The 24,012-nt window shown below is 45.8% G+C and overlaps 1 protein-coding gene across 1 annotated transcript in view; it reads right to left on the bottom strand.

The window, feature by feature from the left end:
• LOC124048249 (inactive phospholipase C-like protein 1) overlaps positions 1–24,012 on the bottom strand; it is a 163,471-nt gene that overhangs the window by 60,181 nt on the left and 79,278 nt on the right. Inside the window, exons 2-3 of the mRNA XM_046368852.1 lie at positions 1,492–1,566; positions 910–1,197 (exon numbers count right to left, since the gene is read on the bottom strand). Coding sequence (XP_046224808.1) covers positions 910–1,197; positions 1,492–1,566 — 363 coding nt within the window. The remainder of the gene's footprint in view (positions 1–909; positions 1,198–1,491; positions 1,567–24,012) is intronic.

Raw genomic sequence — 24,012 nt, 5'->3', positions numbered from 1 at the left:
CTTTCCAAATCATGTCCAATCAATTTAATTTACCTCAGGTGGACTCAAATCAAGTTGTAGAAACATCTCAGGGATGATCAATGGAAACAGGATGCACCTGAGCTCAACTTCGAGTCTCATAGCAAAGATTCTGAATACTTATTTAAATAAGGTATCTGTTTATTATTTTTAATACATTTGAAAAATATTCTACAAACCTGTTTTCACTTTGTCATCATGTGGTATTGTGTGTAGATTGATGAGATAAAACAATAAAAAAATATATTTTAGAATAAGGCTGTAACCTAACAAAATGTGGGAAAAGGGGTCTGAAAATGTGGGAAAAGGGGTCTGAAAAATGTGGGAAAAGGGGTCTGAATACACTGTATTTGCCTTTGCCTGAGTGGCAGTCTGTATCTGCTCCATTGCCAACTCCTTGGCATGACAATTCCAAAAGAAGTTGGCAAGGCAGCCTAAACTGAACTGGCTACCTCTTACCTGGTAGTCATCCCCGTGGATGATAGAGAAGGCTGCCTCTTACCTGGTAGTCATCCCCGTGGATGATAGAGAAGGCTGCCTCTTACCTGGTAGTCATCCCCGTGGATGATAGAGAAGGCTGCCTCTTACCTGGTAGTCATCCCCGTGGATGATAGAGAAGGCTGCCTCTTACCTGGTAGTCATCCCCATGGATGATAGAGAACGCTGCCGTCTTACCTGGTAGTCATCCCCGTGGATGATAGAGAATGCTGCCTCTTACCTGGTAGTCATCCCCGTGGATGATAGAGAACGCTGTCTCTTACCTGGTAGTCATCCCCATGGATGATAGAGAACGCTGCCGTCTTACCTGGTAGTCATCCCCGTGGATGATAGAGAACGCTGCCTCTTACCTGGTAGTCATCCCCGTGGATGATAGAGAACGCTGCCTCTTACCTGGTAGTCATCCCCGTGGATGATAGAGAACGCTGCCTCCTCAGCCAGATGTTCTGCAGCAGGTCCGTTATGCAGGAAGGTCTCAGTGCTCTTCCCCGTCCTAACCTCCCTGATAGTGGCCATGTCCAGGCGGGCGCGTTCCCCATCCTTCTTAGAGGGCTCCCAGCGCATGCAGCTGAGGTCCTGGTCCAGGGTGTAGAAACGACTGTAGACCCGGGAGTTGGGACGCACCTTCTTCAGCTCACAGCCCCCCTGCATGAAGGCCAGGCAGTCGGCAGCGCTGCTCACCTGGAGGCGACGGAAGATGCTTATATGCTTATATACGTGTTATGAATGTGTTATGAATGTGTTATGAAATGCTTATATACTGCTTATGAGTGTGTTATGAGTGTGTTATGAGTGTGTTATGAGTGTGTTATGAGTGTGTTATGAGTGTGTTATGAGTGTGTTATGAGTGTGTTATGAGTGTGTTATGAAATCCTTATTATAGGTATCCTTCAAATAAAGTGTTATCCATTTCATTTATATTTACAGACAGAGATCTAAAACTGCTTAATAAAAAAAGAGAAACTAAAAACAAACCTTCTTCTCTGAGGGGATGCTACTGAAGGACACAGTCTTCTTGCGCCCGCCGGCCACCTTGTGCACTGAAGGATCCTGGGTAAAAACACAGAGAAGAGCAGAGCGTGAGACAGGCAGACAAGTGTACTTATGATTTCTGCAGGTTATGTTTAGAATGTACTAAACATACATTACAGGCAGGTATATCACAGCAACTGACATTTAAAAAGGAGTAGAGGATTATGTGGACGTGGAGTTTGGAGCATAAATCATTTGTACCTATTGAGGTAGCTAAGAAAGCCATCACTATTAAAACCTAGATACCATTGCCTACCGTTGTGCCCTTGAGCAAGGCACTTAACTCCCCACAACAGTGTGGCAGCCCCCCGCACCTCTCCAAAACCATTGTATTTCAGAGGAGTTGGGATAAAAGCGGAAGTCAAATTTCAGTTGGACCTTGTGTGCAATTGACCAATAAGCTCATACGAAAGTGGCTCACCTTATGTGTAGAACTAACATTATACACTGGGTGTATCTTCGTGCCCTGAATTCTGATTGGCGGACAGCCATAATACATCAGACCGTATATCACAGGTATGACAAAACATTTATTTTTACTGCTCTAATTATGTTGGTAACCAGTTTATAATAGCAATAAGGCACCTCGGGGGTATGTGGTGTATGGCCAATATACCACAGCTAAGGGCTGTGTCCAAGCACTCCACGTTGTGTTGTGAGTAGTAAGAACATCCCTTAGCCGTGGTATATTGGCCATATACCACACCCCCTCGGGTCTTATTGCTCAAATGACTCAACAATCCCTGCCTCCTGGGGATGCTATGAAGTCCAAAAGTTATGGACGGAGATAGAAAGTTGTCTGTCAGAAGTATTACAATGTAAATGTACTTCTAACACGTCTGTGTGCATATTCCAAGACAAGACATATGAGGGTGCAGTGAGATACAAGATGGGTTGGACCATACTTTTCTCCTCAATCATCTTGAAAAAACATATACTTTAAAACTGGAAGTGAACCAATCCTCCATCGTTAACACAATGGAAAGGTCAAATGCTTTGTTATCTAAATGTTAAGTGTGTGGGCGATGGAGAGAAACTAAATGGTGCAGTTTCAGGCCATGTGACAGAGTGATGCGGGCGCTGGAGATGCATTTTTTGTTACAAAAATAAATATATTTTGTTTATTTGACCATTATTTAACGAGGCAAGTCAGTTATTAAGAACAAATTCTTATTTACAATGACAGCCTACCCTGGCCAAACCCGGACGACGCACAATTGTGCACTGCCTTATGGGACTCCCGATCACGCCCGGATGTGATACAGCCTGGATTTGAACCTCTTGCACTGAGATGCAGTGCTATAGACCGCTGTTCCACTCAGGAGCCTGATAAAGACCCAATAGATGAATAAATATTGATAGGAGTGGGGGAAAAGGTGCTTGTGTATTGGTAAGCACACCAAATATGGCAGTAACGATAAGCACTCAAATAAAGATGGCACTTCTAACAGCCTGTCACACCACAGCCTGCTGAATTTGCAAGATAACTTTTCTTATTTCGGCACAAATTAACATTTGGCACTAACTCGCCCATGGATTGATGTTTCAGCACTGTCTCAATGCAGAGTTGGGTGTTGGACTAGGACGCGCCGTCACAAGCCTGCTACAGTCAGTGGCAGGCGGACCAGCATTATCCACCGTCGTAGTACGGATGAAGCCTGAGCTGGAATGGGAAGCTAACTGAGCTGGTTAGCTTTAGAAAACCCTGAGTAGATGGATCTAACTTGCTTCGTAGGCCCCCCCTCTGGCCTACCAATAGGACCAGGATGACAACAACCACTATGACATCATCTACTGCTGTACCCTGCACTAAAGTGGTTTTAACAATGGGAGTTTTCCCCTCTACTTCCTAGTATGGAGTTGGACTCAAGAGTACAGCTTTTGACTATTCCGTTATACTTGTGTGTATAAGGTAGTAGTTGTGGAATTGTTAGGTTAGATTACTCGTTGGTTATTACTGCATTGTCGGAACTAGAAGCACAAGCATTTCGCTACACTCGCATTAACATCTGCTCATAAAATTTGATTTGACTACCCACACACACCGAACCACACAGGGAAGTGTATGTGTCTGCATGCGTGCGCGTGACCGCGCTGTGTGTGTGTGTGTGTGTGTGTGTGTGTGTGTGTGTGTGTGTGTGTGTGTGTGTGTGTGTGTGTGTGTGTGTGTGTGTGTGTGTGTGTGTGTGTGTGTGTGTGTGTGTGTGTGGGTGTGGGTGTGTAACTTGACATCCATTGCCTGGCCAATAATACACAGTAGAGAAACCTGAGCTGCAGATTCTTCCCTTCCCTAACAGAGAGACAGGGCTCCTTCCCTAACAGAGACCCAGACAGAGGGACATGCCTCAGCAGCCCAGACCTGAGGAGAATGTCCTCATCCTTCTTCCCTAACAGAGACCCAGACAGAGGGACATGCCACAGCAGCCCAGACCTGAAGAGAATGTCCTCATCCTTCTTCCCTAACAGAGACCCAGACAGAGGGACATGCCACAGCAGCCCAGACCTGAAGAGAATGTCCTCATCCTTCTTCCCTAACAGAGACCCAGACAGAGGGACATGCCACAGCAGCCCAGACCTGAAGAGAATGTCCTCATCCTTCTTCCCTAACAGAGACCCAGACAGAGAGACATGCCACAGCAGCCCAGACCTGAGGAGAATGTTCTCATCCTTCTTCCCTAACAGAGACCCAGACAGAGGGACATGCCACAGCAGCCCAGACCTGAGGAGAATGTTCTCATCCTTCTTATTCTACAGAAGACCAGAGCCACGGCTAGCTGAGAGCTCAAACCTGGACAGAACCCTCTGGAACATCGGTCAGGCTACACTCCCATGTCAATTATACTTTCACCACTCAACTAAGACCAGACTGTGACCCCAGCTTAAAGGGATAGTTCAAACAAATAACAAAATGACATTTGTTTCCTGCCCCTGTAAGCAGACACACAGACTTTAGTGTAGTGTCCCTGGCACAGCTTCCACATCCTAACATTTTAGCATTCGTGGCACAAGTCATGATACCGATATTCAACATTTTCCCACATCATGAGAGAGTTTGACTTAGTATCTACTGTCAATTCAATTCAATTCAAGGGGCTTTATGGGCATGGGAAACATGTGTTAACATTGCCAAAGCAAGTGAGGTAGATAATATACAAAAGTGAAATAAACAATAAAAATTAATAGTAAACATTATACATACAGAAGTTTCAAAACAATAAAGACATTACAAATGTCATATATATATATATATATATAATGTTGTAACAATGTACAAATGGTTAAAGTACACAAGGGAAAATAAATAAGCATAAATATGGGTTGTATTTACAATGGTGTTTGTTCTTCACTGGTTGCCCTTTTCTTGTGTCAACAGGTCACACATCTTGCTGCTGTGATGGCACACTGTGATATTTCACCCAGTAGATATGGGAGTTTATCAAAATTGGATCTACTGTCTCCAATTCTGTTCAACAAAATAGTTTTTTAAGATGGAGGCTTTGACAATGTGCGGACAGACAGCGGACAGACAGCGGACAGACAGCCAGGCTTAGTATGAACCAGGTCAGCGGGTATTTAGGTGGACGGGGCAGGACAAGGGCACAGCTTTAACAGGAACAGCGGGCCCTGTGTCACAGTATATGGCATTAGTTCCCCCAGAGGGCACGGGAAAACAGGTCAACCCTCCTGCCGTGGTGACATACTGTATTATGTCCTCCTGAAAACCATGACAACAGGCCGTAAAGCTTTTAATGCTCCACGGTTCAGCCTAAAAGAGCATATATCACCTAGTGTTAATCCCCCAACCCTAAGCACTCTATCTTTGTTTTAGTTGTTTTTCCTCTACATTATTGAGCTTCGGCCAGAATGGAGCACAGATGGAGAGATGGAGGAAACATAAGATGGAAACATAGATAGTGGGGCCAGAGAAAACAAGAAAGTGAGGGCAAGGAGAGAAGTGGCGAGGGGGGGGGGGTGAAAGGAGAACAGAGTCAATTCTAGAAAGGATAAGAGAGTGAGGGCAGAGGAAAATCACAGAGAAGAAGGAGAGGAAGTTGAATGAGAGGAGCGAGAGATGAAAGAAAGTAGAGGAGATGATGGAGAGGAGAGAGTAGAGGACGGACAGAGTAGAGGATTGAGAGTAGTGGAGAGGAAGGAGAGGAGAGAGTATGGAGAGAGTAGAGGACGGACAGAGTAGAGAATGGAGAGAGTAGATGATGGAGAGTAGTGGAGAGGAAGGAGAGGAGAGAGTATGGAGAGAGTAGAGGACGGACAGAGTAGAGAATGGAGAGAGTAGATGATGGAGAGTAGTGGAGAGGAAGGAGAGGAGAGAGTATGGAGAGAGTAGAGGACGGACAGAGTAGAGAATGGAGAGAGTAGATGATGGAGAGTAGTGGAGAGGAAGGAGAGGAGAGAGTATGGAGAGAGTAGAGGACGGACAGAGTAGAGAATGGAGAGAGTAGATGATGGAGAGTAGTGGAGAGGAAGGAGAGGAGAGAGGATGGAGAGAGTAGAGAATAGAGAGAGTAGATGATGGAGAAAGAAGAGGAAGGAGAGGAGAGAGGATGGATAGAGTAGAGGACGGACAGAGTAGAGGATGGGGAGAGGACGGAGAGAGGAGAGGACAGAGAGAGTAGAGGACGGATAGAGTAGAGAATGGAGAGAGTAGAGGATGGAGAGAGAAGAGGAAGGAGAGAGTAGAGGAAGGAGAGAGTAGAGGATGGAGAGAGTAGAGGAAGGACAGAGTAGAGAATGGAGAGAGTAGATGATGGAGAGAGAAGAGGAAGGAGAGAGTAGAGGAAGGAGAGATGGAGAGAGTAGAGGACGGAGAGAGTAGAGGAAGGAGAGAGTAGAGGAAGGAAAGAGAGAGAGTAGAGGAAGGAGAGAGTAGAGGATGGGGAGAGGATGGAGAGAGGAGAGGACAGAGAGAGTAGAGGATGGGGAGAGGACGGAGAGAGTAGAGAATGGAGAGAGTAGATGATGGAGAGAGAAGAGAATGGAGAGAGTAGATGATGGAGAGAGAAGAGGAAGGAGAGGAGAGAGGATGGAGAGAGTAGAGGACGGACAGAGTAGAGGATGGGGAGAGGACGGAGAGAGGAGAGGACAGAGAGAGTAGAGGACGGACAGAGTAGAGAATGGAGAGAGTAGAGGATGGAGAGAGAAGAGGAAGGAGAGAGTAGAGGAAGGAGAGAGTAGAGGATGGAGAGAGTAGAGGAAGGACAGAGTAGAGAATGGAGAGAGTAGATGATGGAGAGAGAAGAGGAAGGAGAGAGTAGAGGAAGGAGAGATGGAGAGAGTAGAGGACGGAGAGAGTAGAGGACTGAGAGATGGAGAGAGTAGAGGAAGGAGAGAGTAGAAGAAGGAGAGAGTAGAAGAAGGAGAGAGTAGAGGACAGAGAGAGTAGAGGATGGAGAGAGTAGAGGACGGACAGAGTAGAGGACGGACAGAGTAGAGGACAGAGAGAGTAGAAGATGGAAAGAGAAGAGGAAGGAGAGAGTAGAGGGTGGAGAGAGTAGAGGGCGGACAGAGTAGAGAATGGAGAGAGTAGATGATGAAGAGGAAGGAGAGAGTAGAGGAAGGAGAGATGGAGAGAGTAGAGGAAGGAGAGAGTAGAGGATGGGGAGAGGACGGAGAGAGGAGAGGACAGAGAGAGTAGAGGACGGGGAGAGGACGGAGAGAGTAGAGAATGGAGAGAGTAGATGATGGAGAGTAGTGGAGAGGAAGGAGAGGAGAGAGGAGAGAGTAGAAGAAGGAGAGAGTAGAGGACAGAGAGAGTAGAGGATGGAGAGAGTAGAGGACGGACAGAGTAGAGGACGGACAGAGTAGAGGACGGACAGAGTAGAGGACAGAGAGAGTAGAAGATGGAAAGAGAAGAGGAAGGAGAGAGTAGAGGATGGAGAGAGTAGAGGACGGACAGAGTAGAGGACGGAGAGAATAGAAGATGGAGAGAGTAGAGGAAGGAGAGATGGAGAGAGTAGAGGAAGGAGAGAGTAGAGCAGGGGTGTCAAAGTCAAATGGACGGAGGGCCAAATAAAAAATTTAGCTACAAGCCGAGGGCCGGACTGTTCGAATGTTCATTGAAAATTTTTTAAATGACGCATATAGTCTAGTGAACCTAATTGAACCTACTGAAAACCTAACAAATATATTCCAATATGATCAGATAAATAAAGCAATATTTTCTTATGGCTCTGTCAGTAATCTTTAATTTTCAACAGACACAAAAGACAAATTTCCTTTATATAAAAATCCCCATAACATGAACATTAAATGAAAGAAACCGGTATTCAAGGCACCATCAGTAGCCTATATTTTCTATTTTAGCAAAAGTGGGCTAAATTTACTTCAAAGAAAAAAACAATAATAGCAATTTTCTATCATCCACTCAACTGAAATATTTTTAAAATATAATTGGATTGAAATACAATAAAATAAAGTGCAAAAATCTATTAATCAAAAACAACACTTTGTTTAAGGAGAAGTAACATGCAGTGAAAACAAATATTAAACTTTAACTTTTAAACTTGAACTGAGTAAAAACTCTAAATATGTGATTGCACAGTAATGTTCACTTGTTTGAGGTTGAGGGTGATACTTGGTGGTGTCCCATCTTTTCCACAAGTTCATCAATGTTCGGGGTAAGGCTCTGAGCTGAGGAAATCCTCAGAATTGAGTGGAGGTGTTCAGCAGTAAGTCGACTTCTGTGTGATGTTTTGTTCAAGTTCATCAAAGAAAACAGTTGTTCACACAGGTATGTGCTGCCAAACATAGACAACGTTTGAGCAGCCTGGATGCGCAGCTGGGGCATTGTGTCGGGGAGGAAACGGGCGAACTCCGCAGCACCCACTGCCGCATATTTTGCCCTCAGTGCATCATTGCATTGGAGGTCAATCAACTCCATTTGGAGGTTTGGTGGTGAGCTTTCCACGTCAACAGCAAATGGGTTACCGAGCAGTTCCAACCTGCTTTTTTGTGCTTCAAAGTCAGCAAATCGGCGTTGAAAGTCAGCGGCAAGCATACCTATTTTATCAGCCAACTGTGCGCTCGGGAACGCACTGGTAGAGAGCTTCTCTTTCATGGTCTGGCAGCTGGGAAAGTGGCTCAAATTTTCTTTCCGCATCTGCGTCTCCCACAGAGTCAGTTTGGTTTTAAATGCCTTCACTGTACTGTACATATCAGAGATGACACGATCCCGACCCTGCAGCTGCAAGTTCATTGCATTCAGATGACTCGTAATGTCACACAGAAAAGCCATTTCACACAGAAACATTTCGTCTCGGAGTTGTGTTGTGTCTTTCCCTTTGCTGTCCAAGAACAGACAAATCTCCTCACGAAGCTCGAAACATCTTTGAAGCACCTTTCCCTGGCTTAGCCATCGCACCTCTGTGTGATAAGGCAAATCACCATGCTCCGTTTCTAACTCCGTCAGAAATGCCTTGAACTGGCGGTGATTCAAACCTTTGGCTCTGATAAAGTTAACTGTGCGCGTGATGATGCTCATTACATGCTCCATTTTCAAGGCTTTACCGCACAACGCTTCCTGGTGTATGATACAATGATAAGCTGTCAGCTCACCTGTCGCGTTTTCCTCTTGCATCTTTTCCCGTCTCTTCGCCACCAGTCCGCTCCTGTGTCCACACATCGCAGGTGCTCCGTCGGTTGTCAAACCCACGAGTTTTTCCCAAGGCAGCTCCATCTCATCTCAAGTTAATTTTACTGTGATGCTGACAACTGCTGTGCCAATAAATATTGAAATGAAGCAGCCTACTGCTCGGTGCGTCACCGTTGCATTGTGGGAAATGTAGTATTGGTGCGTGTAAAAGATCTGCGGGCTGCCGGCTTGCTGCGGTCTGCGGGCCGGTTCTAATAATAAATCAAGATCATCCCAGGGGCCGTAAAAAACCTTCTCGCGGGCCGGATGTGGCCCGCGGGCCTTGACTCTGACATATGTGGAGTAGAGGATGGAGAGAGTAGAGGACGGGGGGGTAGAAGATGGAGAGAGAAGAGGGAGAGAGAAGAGGGAGGAGAGAGTAGAGGAAGGAGAGATGGAGAGAGTAGAGGATGGAGAGAGTAGAGAATGGAGAGAGTAGAGGACGGAGAGAGTAGAGAATGGAGAGAGTAGAGGACAGAGAGAGTAGAGGACGGAGAGAGTAGAGGATGGAGAGTAGAAGATGGAGAGAGAAGAGGAAGGAGAGAGTAGAGTAGAGGAGAGAGTCAAGGAAGGAGAGAGTAGAAGAAGGAGAGAGTAGAGGACGGACAGAGTAGAGGACGGACAGAGTAGAGGACAAAGAGAGTAGAGGAAGGAGAGAGTAGAGGACGGAGAGAGTAGAGGACAAAGAGAGTAGAGGAAGGAGAGAGTAGAGGAGAGAGTAGAAGAAGGAGAGAGTAGAGGACAGAGAGAGTAGAGGATGGAGAGAGTAGAGGATGGAGAGAGTAGAGGACGGACAGAGTAGAGGACGGACAGAGTAGAAGATGGAGAGAGAAGAGGAAGGAGAGAGTAGAGGTAGGAGAGATGGAGAGAGTAGAGGAAGGAGAGAGTAGAGGATGGAGAGAGTAGAGGACGGGGGGGTAGAAGATGGAGAGAGAAGAGGGAGAGAGTAGAGGGAGGAGAGAGTAGAGGAAGGAGAGATGGAGAGAGTAGAGGATGGAGAGAGTAGAGAATGGAGAGGAGGAGAGGAAGGAGAGAGTAGAGGAAGGAGAGAGTAGAGGAAGGAGAGAGTAGAGGACAGAGAGAGTAGAAGACGGAGAGAGTAGAGGACAGAGAGAGTAGAGGAAGGAGAGAGTAGAGGAAGGAGAGAGTAGAAGAAAGAGAGCGTAGAGGACAGAGAGAGTAGAGGATGGGGAGAGGAGAGGAAGGAGAGAGTAGAAGATGGAGAGAGTAGAGGAAGGAGAGAGTAGAGGAAGGAGAGAGTAGAGGAGAGAGTAGAGGATGGAGATAGTAGAAGCCAGAGAGAGTAAAGGATGGAGAGGAGGAGAGGAAGGAGAGAGTAGAGGAAGGAGAGAGTAGAGTAGAGGAGAGAGTAGAGGAAGGAGAGAGTAGAGGAAGGAGAGAGTAGAGGAAGGAGAGTGTAGAGGAAGGAGAGAGTAGAGGATGGAGAGAGTAGAGGAAGGAGTGTGTAGGGAGAGAGTAGAGGAAGGAGAGAGGAGGGAGAGAGTAGAGGATGGAGAGAGTAGAGGAAGGAGAGAGTAGAAGAAGGAAAGAGTAGAAGACAGAGAGAGTAGAGGAGAGAGTAGAGGAAGGAGATAGTAGAAGAAGGAAAGAGTAGAGGACAGAGAGAGTAGAGGAAGGAGAGAGTCGAAGAAGGAAAGAGTAGAGGACAGAGAGAGTAGAGGAGAGAGTAGAGGAAGGAGAGAGTAGAAGAAGGAAAGAGTAGAGGACAGAGAGAGTAGAGGAGAGAGTAGAGGAAGGAGAGAGTAGTAGAAGGAGAGAATAGAGGACAGAGAGAGTAGAGGATGGGGAGAGGAAGGAGAGTAGAGGACAGAGAGAGTAGAGGACGGGGAGAGGAAGGAGAGTAGAGGACAGAGAGAGTAGAGGACGGAGAGAGTACAGGATGGGGAGAGGAAGGAGAGAGTAGATGACAGTAGAGGACAGAGAGAGTTTCTCTCTCTCGGAGGACCTGAGCCGTAGGACCATGCCTCAGGACTACCTGGCATGATGACTCCTTGCTGTCCCCAGTCCACCTGGCCGTGCTGCTGCTCCAGTCTCAACTGTTCTGCCTGTGGCTATGAAATCCTGACCTGTTCACCGGACGTGCTACCTGTCCCAGACCTATTATTTGACCATGCTGGTCATTTATGAACATTTGGGCCATGTTCTGTTATAATCTCCTCATCCCGCCATCCCTCATAGCCTTGTAGCCTCATAGCCTGGTTCCTCTCTAGGTTTCTTCCTACGTTTTGGCCTTTCTAGGGAGTTTTTCCTAGCCAACGTGCTTCAACACCTGCATTGCTTGCTGTTTGGGGTTTTAGGCTGGGTTTCTGTACAGCACTTTGAGATATCAGCTGATGTTGTTTAGACATGCACATCAGAGATGTCATCATGGCCTACGACCTCTCTCCATCCTCTCTCCATCCTCTCTCCATCCTCTCTCCTTCCTCTCTCCTTCCTCTCTCCTTCCTCTCTCCTTCCTCTCTTCTCTCCATCCTCTCTCCATCCTCTCCTCTCTCCTTCCTTTCCTCTCCTCTCTCCTTCCTCTCTTCTCTCCATCCTCTCCTCTCTCCTTCCTTTCCTCTCCTCTCTCCTTCCTCTCTTCTCTCCATCCTCTCCTCTCCTCATCCTCTCCTCTCCTCTCTCCATCCTCTCCTCTCCTCTCTCCATCCTCTCCTCTCCTCTCTCCATCCTCTCCTCTCCTCTCCATCCTCTCCTCTCCTCTCTCCATCATCTCCTCTCCTCTCTCCATCATCTCCTCTCCTCTCTCGTTCCTCTCCTCTCCTCTCTCCATCCTCTCCGTTCCTCTCTCCATCCTCTCCTCTCCTCATCCTCTCCTCTCCTCTCTCCATCCTCATCCTCTGCTCTCCTCTCTCCATCCTCTCCTCTCCTCTCTCCATCCTCTCCTCTCCTCATCCTCTGCTCTTCTCTCTCCATCCTCTCCTCTCTCCTTCCTCTCCTCTCCTCTCCTTCTTCTACTCTCCTCTCTCCTTCCTCTCCTCTCTCCATCCTCTCCTCATCCCTAGGACCTCTGTATACCAAGCAGTGTCAGAGGAAGGCCCTAAATCTTGTACAAGACTCCAGCCACCCTAATCATAGACTTATCTCTGCTATCGCACGGCAAGCGGTACCGGAGTGCCAAGTCTAGGTCCAAGAGGCTTCTAAACAGCTTCTACCTCGAAGCCATAAGACTCCTGAACAGCTAATCAAAGGGCTCTTTTACACTGCTGCTACTCTCTGTTTATAATCTATGCACAGTCACTTTAACTCTACCTACATGTAAATATTACTTCAATACCGGTGCCCTGCACATTGACTCTGTACCGGTACCCCCTGTATATAGTCTCCACATTAACTCTGTACCGGTACCCCCTGTATATAGTCTCCACATTAACTCTGTACCGGTACCCCCTGTATATAGTCTCCACATTAACTCTGTACCGGTACCCCCTGTATATAGTCTCCACATTGACTCTGTACCGGTACCCCCTTTATATAGTTTCCACATTAACTCTGTACCGGTACCCCCTGTATATAGTCTCCACATTAACTCTGTACCGGTACCCCCTGTATATAGTCTCCACATTAACTCTGTACCGGTACCCCCCTGTATATAGTCTCCACATTAACTCTGTAGCGGTACCCCCTGTATATAGTCTCCACATTAACTCTGTACCGGTACCCCCTGTATATAGTCTCCACATTAACTCTGTACCAGTACCCCCTTTATATAGTTTCCACATTAACTCTGTACCGGTACCCCCTGTATATAGTCTCCACATTAACTCTGTACCAGTACCCCCTGTATATAGCCTCCACATTAACTCTGTACCGGTACCCCCTGTATATAGTCTCCACATTAACTCTGTACCAGTACCCCCCTGTATATAGTCTCCACATTAACTCTGTAGCGGTACCCCCTGTATATAGTCTCCACATTAACTCTGTACCAGTACCCCCCTGTATATAGTCTCCACATTAACTCTGTACCGGTACCCCCTGTATATAGTCTCCACATTAACTCTGTACCGGTACCCCCTGTATATAGTCTCCACATTAACTCTGTACCGGTACCCCCTGTATAAAGCCTCGCTATTGTTATTTTACTGTTCTTCTTTAAATATTTGTTACTTTTTTTTCTTCCATTTTTTACTTATCAATTTTTTTACTTAACACTTATTTTTCTTAAAACTGCATTGTTGGTTAGGGCTTGTAAGTAAGAATTTCACTGTAAGGTCTACAGCTGTTGTATTCAGAACTTCACTGTAAGGTCTACAACTGTTGTATTCAGCATTTCACTGTAAGGTCTACAACTGTTGTATTCAGCATTTCACTGTAAGGTCTATAACTGTTGTATTCAGCATTTCACTCTAAGGTCTACAACTGTTGTATTCAGCATTTCACTGTAAGGTCTACAACTGTTGTATTCAGCATTTCACTGTAAGGTCTACAGCTGTTGTATTCAGCATTTCACTGTAAGGTCTACAACTGTTGTATTCAGCATTTCACTGTAAGGTCTACAACTGTTGTATTCAGCATTTCACTCTAAGGTCTACAGCTGTTGTATTCAGCATTTCACTGTGAGGTCTACAGCTGTTGTATTCAGCATTTCACTGTGAGGTCTACAGCTGTTGTATTCAGCATTTCACTGTGAGGTCTACAGCTGTTGTATTCAGCATTTCACTGTGAGGTCTACAGCTGTTGTATTCAGCATTTCACTGTGAGGTCTACAGCTGTTGTATTCAGCATTTCACTGTGAGGTCTACAGCTGTTGTATTCAGCATTTCACTGTGAGGTCTACAGCTGTTGTATTCAGCGTATGTGACAAATAACATTTGATTTGATTCATTCAGCCCACTGAATCAGAGGTGTAGTAAAGACCTGGGAGGGATAGACACAGGGGAGGGGAGGGGAGAAGAGGTGGATGAGAGGAGAGGAGGATGAGGGGAGGGGAGAATGAGAGGAGAGGAGGGGAGGAGAGGAGGATGAGTGGAGAGGAGGGGGGAGGAGGATGAGAGGAGAGGAGGGGAGGAGGATGAGAGGAGAGGAAGGGAGGGGAGAAGAGAAGGAGAGAAGAGAAGAGGAGGGGAGGGGAGGATGGAAGGATGATAGGGGAGAAGGGGAGGAGGTGAGGAGGGGAGAAGGGGAGGGGAGGAGAGGGTGAGAGGAGAGGAGGAGAGGAGGAGAGGATGAGAGGATGAGGAGAGGAGGAGAGAAGAGAATAAGAGGAGGAGAGGAGGGGAGAGGAGGGGAGAAGAGGAGGAGAGAAGAGGAGAAGAGGAGAAGAGGAGAGGATAGGAGAGGGGAGGAGGATGCGAGGAGTGGAGGGGACGAGAGGAGGGGAGGAGTGGGGAGAAGAGGTGGATGAGAGGAGAGGAGGGGAGGGGAGGAGAGGAGGGGAGAGGAGGGTGAGAGGAGAGGAGGGGGAGGAGGAGGAGAGGAGAGGAGGGGAGAAGAGAAGGAGATAAGAGGAGGGGAGGATGATAGGGGAGAAGGGGAGGAGGTGAGAAGGGTAGAAGAGGAGGGGAGGAGAGGGTGAGAGGAGAGGAGTAGAGGAGATAAGGAGAGAAGAGGAGGAGAGGAGAGGAGAAGAGGAGGGGAGAAGGAGAGGAGAGGAGAGGAGAAGGAGAGGAGAGGATGATAGGGGAGAAGGGGAGGAAGTGAGTACTGGAGAAGTGGAGGGGAGGGTGAGAGGAGAGGATGAGAGGAGAGGAGAGGAGGAGAGAAGAGAAGAGAAGAGAAGAGAAGAGAAGAGAAGAGAAGAGGAGGAGAGGAAGGGAGAGGAGAAGAGGAGAGGAGGGGAGAAGAGGAAGAGAGGAGAGGAGAGGAGAGGAGAGGAGAGGAGGGGAGGGGAGGGGAGAGGAGAGGAGAGGAGAGGAGAGGAGAGGAGAGGAGAGGAGAGGAGAGGAGAGGAGAGGAGAGGAGAGGAGAGGAGAGGAGAGGAGAGGAGAGGAGAGGAGAGGAGAGGAGATCCACACATGTCCAAGTGGCTTTAAATACAGGCATCTATGAGTGAGATGGAGACACAGAAGGAGTAGAATGGCAGGAGATTGATCTAATGAAAAAGGAGATGGAGCGAAGTTGAGAAAGGAAATTGAAAGTTGGACCCTTGTGACGGAGTTCCTCAGTTCATAGACAGACGAGCAATGTCACCATAAAAAATCTGAATCAGAATGGAATTTAAGGATGACCTCTGACGCTTTAGGGTTAGAATAGGGCTGGTCAATACGGTCTCTGGCCCTTTAGGGTTAGAATAGGGCTGGTCGATACGGTTTCTGAAGCTTTAGGGTTAGAATAGGGCTGGTCGATACGATCTCTGACGCTTTAGGGTTAGAATAGGGCTGGTCGATACGGTTTCTGACGCTTTACGGTTAGAATAGGGCTGGTCGATACGATCTCTGACGCTTTAGGGTTAGAATAGGGCTGGTCGATACGATCTCTGACGCTTTAGGGTTAGAATAGGGCTGGTCAATACGATCTCTGGCGCTTTAGGGTTAGAATAGGGCTGGTCGATACGATCTCTGACGCTTTAGGGTTAGAATAGGGCTGGTCGATATGATCTCTGACGCTTTAGGGTTAGAATAGGGCTGGTCGATACGGTCTCTGGCCCTTTGGGGTTAGAATAGGGCTGGTCGATACGATCTCTGGCCCTTTAGGGTTAGAATAGGGCTGGTCGATACGGTCTCTGGCCCTTTAGGGTTAGAATAGGGCTGGTCGATACGGTCTCTGGCCCTTTAGGGTTAGAATAGGGCTGGACGAAACGGCCAAAATATCATATCACAATATTTTTTTTTAAATGGGACATTATCACGGCATTTGATCGTATTTGATGTTTTTGAATAATAAAAGTTGTAAATGTGCTTTATGAGTTGTGTATGACCCAGGGTGGCAACACATACATTCTACAAGTTATTTCAATGGGGCTTTCTCCATTCTGATTGTTTTATAGTGTTCAATTAAACTTTTTCAGCATTTTCATCAATTTCTGCATTTCCTGCACTCACTTGAGATCATTTCCACACGGTCACATACGGCTTCGCTTATTCCTCTTTGATTTAGAAGACACTGTTGCACAAAAAAAACATGCAGGTGTAGGTCTACACCATCACTGGTATTATCAGGCTGTATAGCTAGTTATGTTTGCACTGACTCAGTACATGTATTAGCTAGCTAGCAATTAGCATTAGTGGCTAACAAGATTCAGGCACAAATTACTAAGAAAAACTAGCTGTTTGCTGATGTAAGAAACACAAACTAATAGTGTCACTATAGAACACTAGCTGATTTATATTAAGAAGCAAAGAGAAAACAGCATTGCTGTCATCAACATTGTTTCATGTGTAGATCATTCAAAGACTCAATCATGGACACTCTTATTGACAGTTGAGGCTGCTTTGTGTGATGTATTGTTGTCTCTACCTTCTTGCCCTTTGAGCTGTTGTCTGTGCCCAACAATGTTTGCACCATATGTTGTGTTGCTACCATGTTGTTGTTATGTTGTGTTGTTACCATGTTGTTGTCATGTTGTGTTGTTACCATGTTGTTGTCATGTTGTGTTGTTACCATGCTGTTGTTATGTTGTGTTGTTACCATGTTGTTGTTATGTTGTGTTGTTACCATGTTGTTGTTATGTTGTGTTGTTACCATGTTGTTGTTATGTTGTGTTGTTACCATGTTGTTGTTATGTTGTGTTGTTACCATGTTGTTGTCATGTTGTGTTGCTACCATGTTGTTGTCATGTTGTGTTGCTACCATGTTGTTGTCATGTTGTGTTGTTACCATGTTGTTGTTATGTTGTGTTGCTACCATGTTGTTGTTATGTTGTGTTGTTACCATGTTGTTGTCATGTTGTGTTGTTACCATGTTGTTGTCATGTTGTGTTGTTACCATGCTGTTGTTATGTTGTGTTGTTACCATGTTGTTGTTATGTTGTGTTGTTACCATGTTGTTGTCATGTTGTGTTGCTGCCATGCTGTTGTTATGTTGTGTTGTTACCATGTTGTTGTTATGTTGTGTTGTTACCATGTTGTTGTTATGTTGTGTTGCTACCATGTTGTTGTCATGTTGTGCTGCTACCATGTTGTTGTTATGTTGTGTTGCTACCATGTTGTTGTTATGTTGTGTTGCTACCATGCTGTGTTGTCATGTGTTGCTACCATGTTGTTGTCATGTTGTGTTGTTACCATGTTGTTGTTATGTTGTGTTGCTACCATGTTGTTGTCATGTTGTGTTGCTACCATGTTGTTGTCATGTTGTGTTGCTACCATGCTGTTGTTATGTTGTGTTGTTACCATGTTGTTGTTATGTTGAGTTGCTGCCATGTTGTTGTCATGTTGTGTTGTTACCATGTTGTTGTCATGTTGTGTTGCTACCATGCTGTTGTCATGTTGTGTTGTTACCATGCTGTTGTCATGTTGTGTTGTTACCATGTTGTTGTTATGTTGAGTTGCTGCCATGTTGTTGTCATGTTGTGTTGTTACCATGCTGTTGTCTGTGCCCAATCATGTTTGCACCATAGGTTGTGTTGCTACTTTGGCTCTACTGCTGGAATACCTAGGATAGGATAAGTAATCCTTCTCACCCCCCCCCCCCCTTTAAGATTTAGATGCACTATTGTAAAGTGACTGTTCCACTGGATGTCATAAGGTGAATGCACCAATTTGTAAGTCGCTCTGGATAAGAGCGTCTGCTAAATGACTTAAATGTAATGTAAATGTATGTTGTTGTTATGTTGTGTTGTCACCATGTTGTTGTCATGTTGTGTTGCTACCATGTTGTGTTGTTACCATGCTGTTGTCATGTTGTGTTGTTACCATGCTGTTGTCTGTGCCCAATCATGTTTGCACCATATGTTGTGTTGCTACCATGTTGTTGTTATGTTGTGTTGCTACCATGCTGTGTTGTCATGTGTTGCTTCCTTGCTATGTTGTTGTCTTAGGTCTCTCTTCATGTAGTGTTGTGTTGTCTCTCTTGTCATGATGTGTGTTTTGTCCTATATTTATATTTTGTTTGTTTATTTTTAATCCCAGCCCCCATCCCCACAGGAGGCCTTTTGCCTTTTGGTAGGCCGTAATTAAGAATTTGTTCATTAACTGACTTGACTAGTTAAATAAAGGTTTTAAAAAATATATATATAATAATAATAATAATAAATGTGCTGTATTGCCCATGTATAGACTGGACACAAGTGTCTTGTGGTCAGAGAACAACAAATGTGCTCCTTGAGTGACACGGGGCTGGGCTAAGTCTGTGTGGAAAGCAGCACGGAGAGAGAGCAAGAGTGGAGAGAGAGAGGACTCAAGTAGTAAATGATGAAAATGTACGTTACACACGCAGTATCACATTTAACAAACTAAACACTCAAATACTGTTATAGAAGGTAAAAGTTAAAACCCAAACCGGTCAGTGTATCAATACTGGTATATGGTAAAATACGGTATACTGCCCCGCCCTAGGTTAGAACAGTCCTGATGCAATGTAATGTCATCAGTAGTCTGATAGTGTATAGATTACTAGTGAACTGTGATTGGCCTGAGGAGCTAAATAGGCCACGTGTCACAAACATACCACTAACTAATTCCCTATACTCCCCGCCCACACCCATCCATGTGCATTGGTGGTTCCATCCATCAGCTAATGCATTAAACCACTTATCCACCCTTTAATAACAAAATCAAATCAAAAACAAATCCACACACTAAGCTCCCACACATCCACCCCTCCTCCCCACCCAAAACAACAACTGGGGCTACTGTTAATCCACCTCATTATCCCTCTACCCCTCCATCCACCCATTGCCGAAACTGTGGCCTATGATCTGGCTAATGATCCCCACCCAGCCAGCAGTAGAGCCAAAGTAGATTAAGGTACTGCGCACGCACACACACACACACAACCCCTTAGGGAATGAAAGATGGTGCCTCTATAGTTAAATAACCTCTCTCTCTCTCTCTCTCTCTCTCTCTCTCTCTCTCTCTCTCTCTCTCTCTCTCTCTCTCTCTCTCTCTCTCTCTCTCTCTCTCTCGTTGGTTGGTTGGTTGGTTGGTTGGTTGGTTGAACATGGGATTAGAGAGTAGTAGAGCAGCACAGTGACTTCCCCAGGTCAGCCTGTCAGGCTGGTTTAGACATAACATTAGACTGTGGAATATGAGGCTGATCAGATCTGATGTGGTCTGCTGTCATTGTGCTAATCTGTAAACAAACATAATGATGATGGGGAGTACAGTACTGAGCAGAGAGCCTCTATGTATTTCTATACAGTACTGAGCAGAGAGCCTCTATGTATTTCTATACAGTACTGAGCAGAGAGCCTCTATGTATTTCTATACAGTACTGAGCAGAGAGCCTCTATGTATTTCTATACAGTACTGAGCAGAGAGCCTCTATGTATTTCTATACAGTACTGAGCAGAGAGCCTCTATGTATTTCTATGTATTTATGTATTTCTATACAGTACTGAGCAGAGAGCCTCTATGTATTTCTATACAGTACTGAGCAGAGAGCCTCTATGTATTTCTATACAGTACTGAGCAGAGAGCCTCTATGTATTTCTATACAGAAACAGACGCCTCACAAGTCCTCAACTGGAAGCTTCATTAAATAGTATACGCAAAACAACAGTCTCAATGTCAACAGTGAAGAGGCGACTCCGGGATGCTGGCCTTCTAGGCCTTGTGAGTGTCCAGTCTCCCAATGACCGCGAAGTTGAGCTTAACTTCTGTCCGTTCGATTGGGACAGATCAACGCCGCCCGATTTATCAACAGCTTTGCTATAGGAGATTTGGTTTGCCTCGGTTACAGCAAGGTTGGTGTACTGTGGTCCTTCTGTAGCTCAGTTGGTAGAGCATGGCGCTTGTAACGCCAGGGTAGTGGGTTCGATCCCCGGGACCACCCATACGTAGAATGTATGCACACATGACTGTAAGTCGCTTTGGATAAAAGCGTCTGCTAAATGGCATATATTATTATATTACTTCGACAGCAGGCTATCCTTTTCTCTCACCCGAACAGCCGGAGGATCTCTTCCCTAAGCAGCTTGATGGTGGTGCATTCAGATACATATATTTTAATTTGATTTATTTCACCTTTATTTAACCAGGTAGGCTAGATGAGAACAAGTTCTCATTTACAACTGCGACCTGGCCAAGATAAAGCAAAGCAGTTCGACACATACAACAACACAGAGTTACGCATGGAGTAAAACAAACATACAATCAATAATACAGTAGAAAAGTCTTTATACAGCATGTGCAAATGAGGTAGGATAAGGGAGGTAAGGCCATGGTGGCAAAGTAATTACAATATAGCAATTAAACACTGGAATGGTAGGATGTGCAGAACATGAATGTGAGATACTGGGGTGCAAAGGAACAAGATAAATAAATACATACAGTATGGGGATGAGGTAGATTGGATGGCTGGGATGAGGTAGATTGGATGGCTGGGATGAGGTAGATTGGCTATTTACAGATGAGCTAAGTAAATCCCTGTCCATTTTCCAGTTCCACCTTATCTTGTGATTGTGTCAAAAACATCTCGCACCGGACACATTTGTGGACAAAAACACCAGTGGGCTAGCACTGCTAGAGTTAGCCTGCTCTGTTTTCATGATGGCTAGCAGCTAACTGCTACTTAACAGGAATCTGGGACACAAACTTGTGGTCCCAGCTGTAAAGGCTGACCGTGTCTTGGAATCCGTGTCAATACAAACTTTAGCTATGATTAAAAACGATTTAAAACAATTTAAACTAGCTTACCTCCGACAACAAAATACACATATAAAATGAAAGGCACTTCCCTTTAGTCTATGTGGGGGGGGGCTAGTGGTCAGAGCGTTGGGCCAGCAACCGAAAGGTTTGCTCGATCAAATCCCCGAGCTGACAAGGTAAACATCTGTCATTCTGTCCCTGAACAAGGCAGTTAACCCCCTGTTCCTAGGCCATCATTGTAAATAAAAATGTGTTCTTAACTGACTTGCCTAGTTAATTAAAGGTCAAATAAAATGGTTGTACCTCATGCTAACTTCCACACACACTGTTTATAACCAGACTTAATGGGAAAAGAGTTTGAGAACAAACACATACACACATATGAGCCATTGGTCAGCCATCTCCTATCTATGTGTAGGCCTAATCAGTGGAAAATCTAATCAATGTGAGTCAGTCCCCCTGGCTGCTCAGTGTGATTGCAGTAGAGCTGCAGGGCCACTCATAGTGATTGCTGGGTCACAATCAGAGCTATTTTCTCCACAGGGCTGTCTGTTTGCAATGTGCCCACCCTGACTGCTCTGCCCACTGAGACGCCACTATCAAAACTATCTATCACCCAGTAGCTAGTCTGAATAACCTCAGAGACAGAGAGAGACAGACAGATAGAGAAAGAATTTGAAGTCAAATGTTTTCTGATGATCTGGTGCTTCTGTCACCAACCAAGAAGGGCCTACAGCAGTACCTACATCTTCTGCACAGATTATGTCAGACCTGTTGCCATAGAGCACACAAACCTCGGCCTAAACATCAGCACCACAGGTAACTTCCACAAATCTATGAACGATCTGAGAAACAAGGCAAGAAGGGTCTTCGACACCATCAAAAATAACATAAAATGTGACATACCAATTAGGATCTGGTTAAAAAAGACTTGAATCAGTTATAGAACCCATTGCCCTTTATGGTTGTGAGGTATTGGGTTCGCTCACCAACCATGAATTCACAAAATGTGACAAACACCAAATTGACATTGCATGCAGAGTACACAGTGGCAGAATACCTGACCACTATGACTGACCCAAACCTAAGGAAAGCTTTGACTATGTACTGACTCAGTGAGCATAGCCTTGCTATTGAGAAAGGCCGCCGTAGGCAGACATGGCTCTCAAGAGAAGACAGGCTATGTGCACACTGCCCACAAAATGAGGTGGAAACTTCCTAACCTCCTGCCAAATGTATGACTATATTAGAGAAACATATTCCCATCAGATTACACAGACCCACAGGTGAGAGACTATACTGTATCTGCTGAGCTGTTGTGGGCAGTTCACTGCTGCCTGATTTTCTCCACAAAACACACACACACAGTTTATCTGCCTCCATGTCTCTATCCAGACATATCAGGACAGGTTACTTTTATCCTACATACACCAGCTCTTAGCCTAGTGGTTAGAGCGTTGAGCAAGTAGCCAAAAGGTTGCTGGATCGAATCCCTGAGCTCACAAGGTAAAAATAAGTCGTTCTGCCTGTGAACAAGGCAGTTAACCCACTTCCCTGGTAGGTCGTCATTGTAAAGAACAATTTGTTCTTAACTGACTTGCTTAGTTAAGTAAAGTTTCAATTGAAAATATATATACATGTAATTATCAGTGGATACAATCTAGGTCTGCTTTGTACATAATATACTCCCACTTCAGTGTTCAGCCACCCTATCCTCAATATCTATCAGCCACCCTATCCTCAATATCTATCAGCCACCCTATCCTCATGTCCTGTCAGCCACCCTATCCTCAATATCTGTCAGCCACCCTATCCTCATGTCCTGTCAGCCACCCTATCCTCAATATCTGTCAGCCACCCTATCCTCATGTCCTGTCAGCCACCCTATCCTCAATATCTGTCAGCCACCCTATCCTCAATACCTGTCAGCCACCCTATCCTCAATATCTGTCAGCCACCCTATCCTCATGTCCTGTCAGCCACCCTATCCTCAATATCTGTCAGCCACCCTATCCTCAATACCTGTCAGCCACCCTATCCTCAATATCTGTCAGCCACCCAGCCACCCTATCCTCATGTCCTGTCAGCCACCCTATCCTCAATATCTGTCAGCCACCCTATCCTCATGTCCTGTCAGCCACCCTATCCTCAATATCTGTCAGCCACCCTATCCTCAATACCTGTCAGCCACCCTATCCTCAATATCTATCAGCCACCCTATCCTCAATATCTGTCAGCCACCCTATCCTCAATACCTGTCAGCCACCCTATCCTCAATATCTATCAGCCACCCTATCCTCAATATCTATCAGCCACCCTATCCTCAATACCTGTCAGCCACCCTATCCTCAATACCTGGCAGCCACCCTATCCTCAATACCTGTCAGCCACCCTATCCTCAATACCTGTCAGCCACCCTATCCTCAATACCTGTCAGCCACCCTATCCTCAATACCTGTCAGCCACCCTATCCTCAATACCTGTCAGCCACCCTATCCTCAATACCTGTCAGCCACCCTATCCTCAATACCTGTCAGCCATCCTCAATACCTAGCCACCCTATCAATACCTGTCAGCCACCCTATCCTCAATACCTGTCAGCCACCATATCCTCAATACCTGTCAGCCACCCTATCCTCAATATCTATCAGCCACCCTATCCTCAATACCTGTCAGCCACCCTATCCTCAATATCTATCAGCCACCCTATCCTCAATATATATCAGCCACCCTATCCTCAATATCTATCAGCCACCCTATCCTCAATACCTGTCAACCACCCTATCCTCATGTCCTGTCAACCACCCGATCCTCATGTCCTGTCAGCCACCCTATCCTCATGTCCTGTCAACCACCCTATCCTCATGTCCTGTCAACCACCCTATCCTCATGTCCTGTCAACCACCCTATCCTCATGTCCTGTCAACCACCCTATCCTCATGTCCTGTCAACCACCCTATCCTCATGTCCTGTCAACCACCCGATCCTCATATCCTGTCAACCACCCTACCCTCATGTCCTGTCAACCACCCTACCCTCATGTCCTGTCAACCACCCTATCCTCATGTCCTGTGAACCACCCTATCCTCATGTCCTGTCAACCACCCTATC

Source organism: Oncorhynchus gorbuscha, linkage group LG01 (assembly GCF_021184085.1).
Source record: "Oncorhynchus gorbuscha isolate QuinsamMale2020 ecotype Even-year linkage group LG01, OgorEven_v1.0, whole genome shotgun sequence".
Lineage (NCBI taxonomy): Eukaryota > Metazoa > Chordata > Actinopteri > Salmoniformes > Salmonidae > Oncorhynchus > Oncorhynchus gorbuscha.
This window is presented reverse-complemented; position numbering and strand designations above follow the sequence as displayed.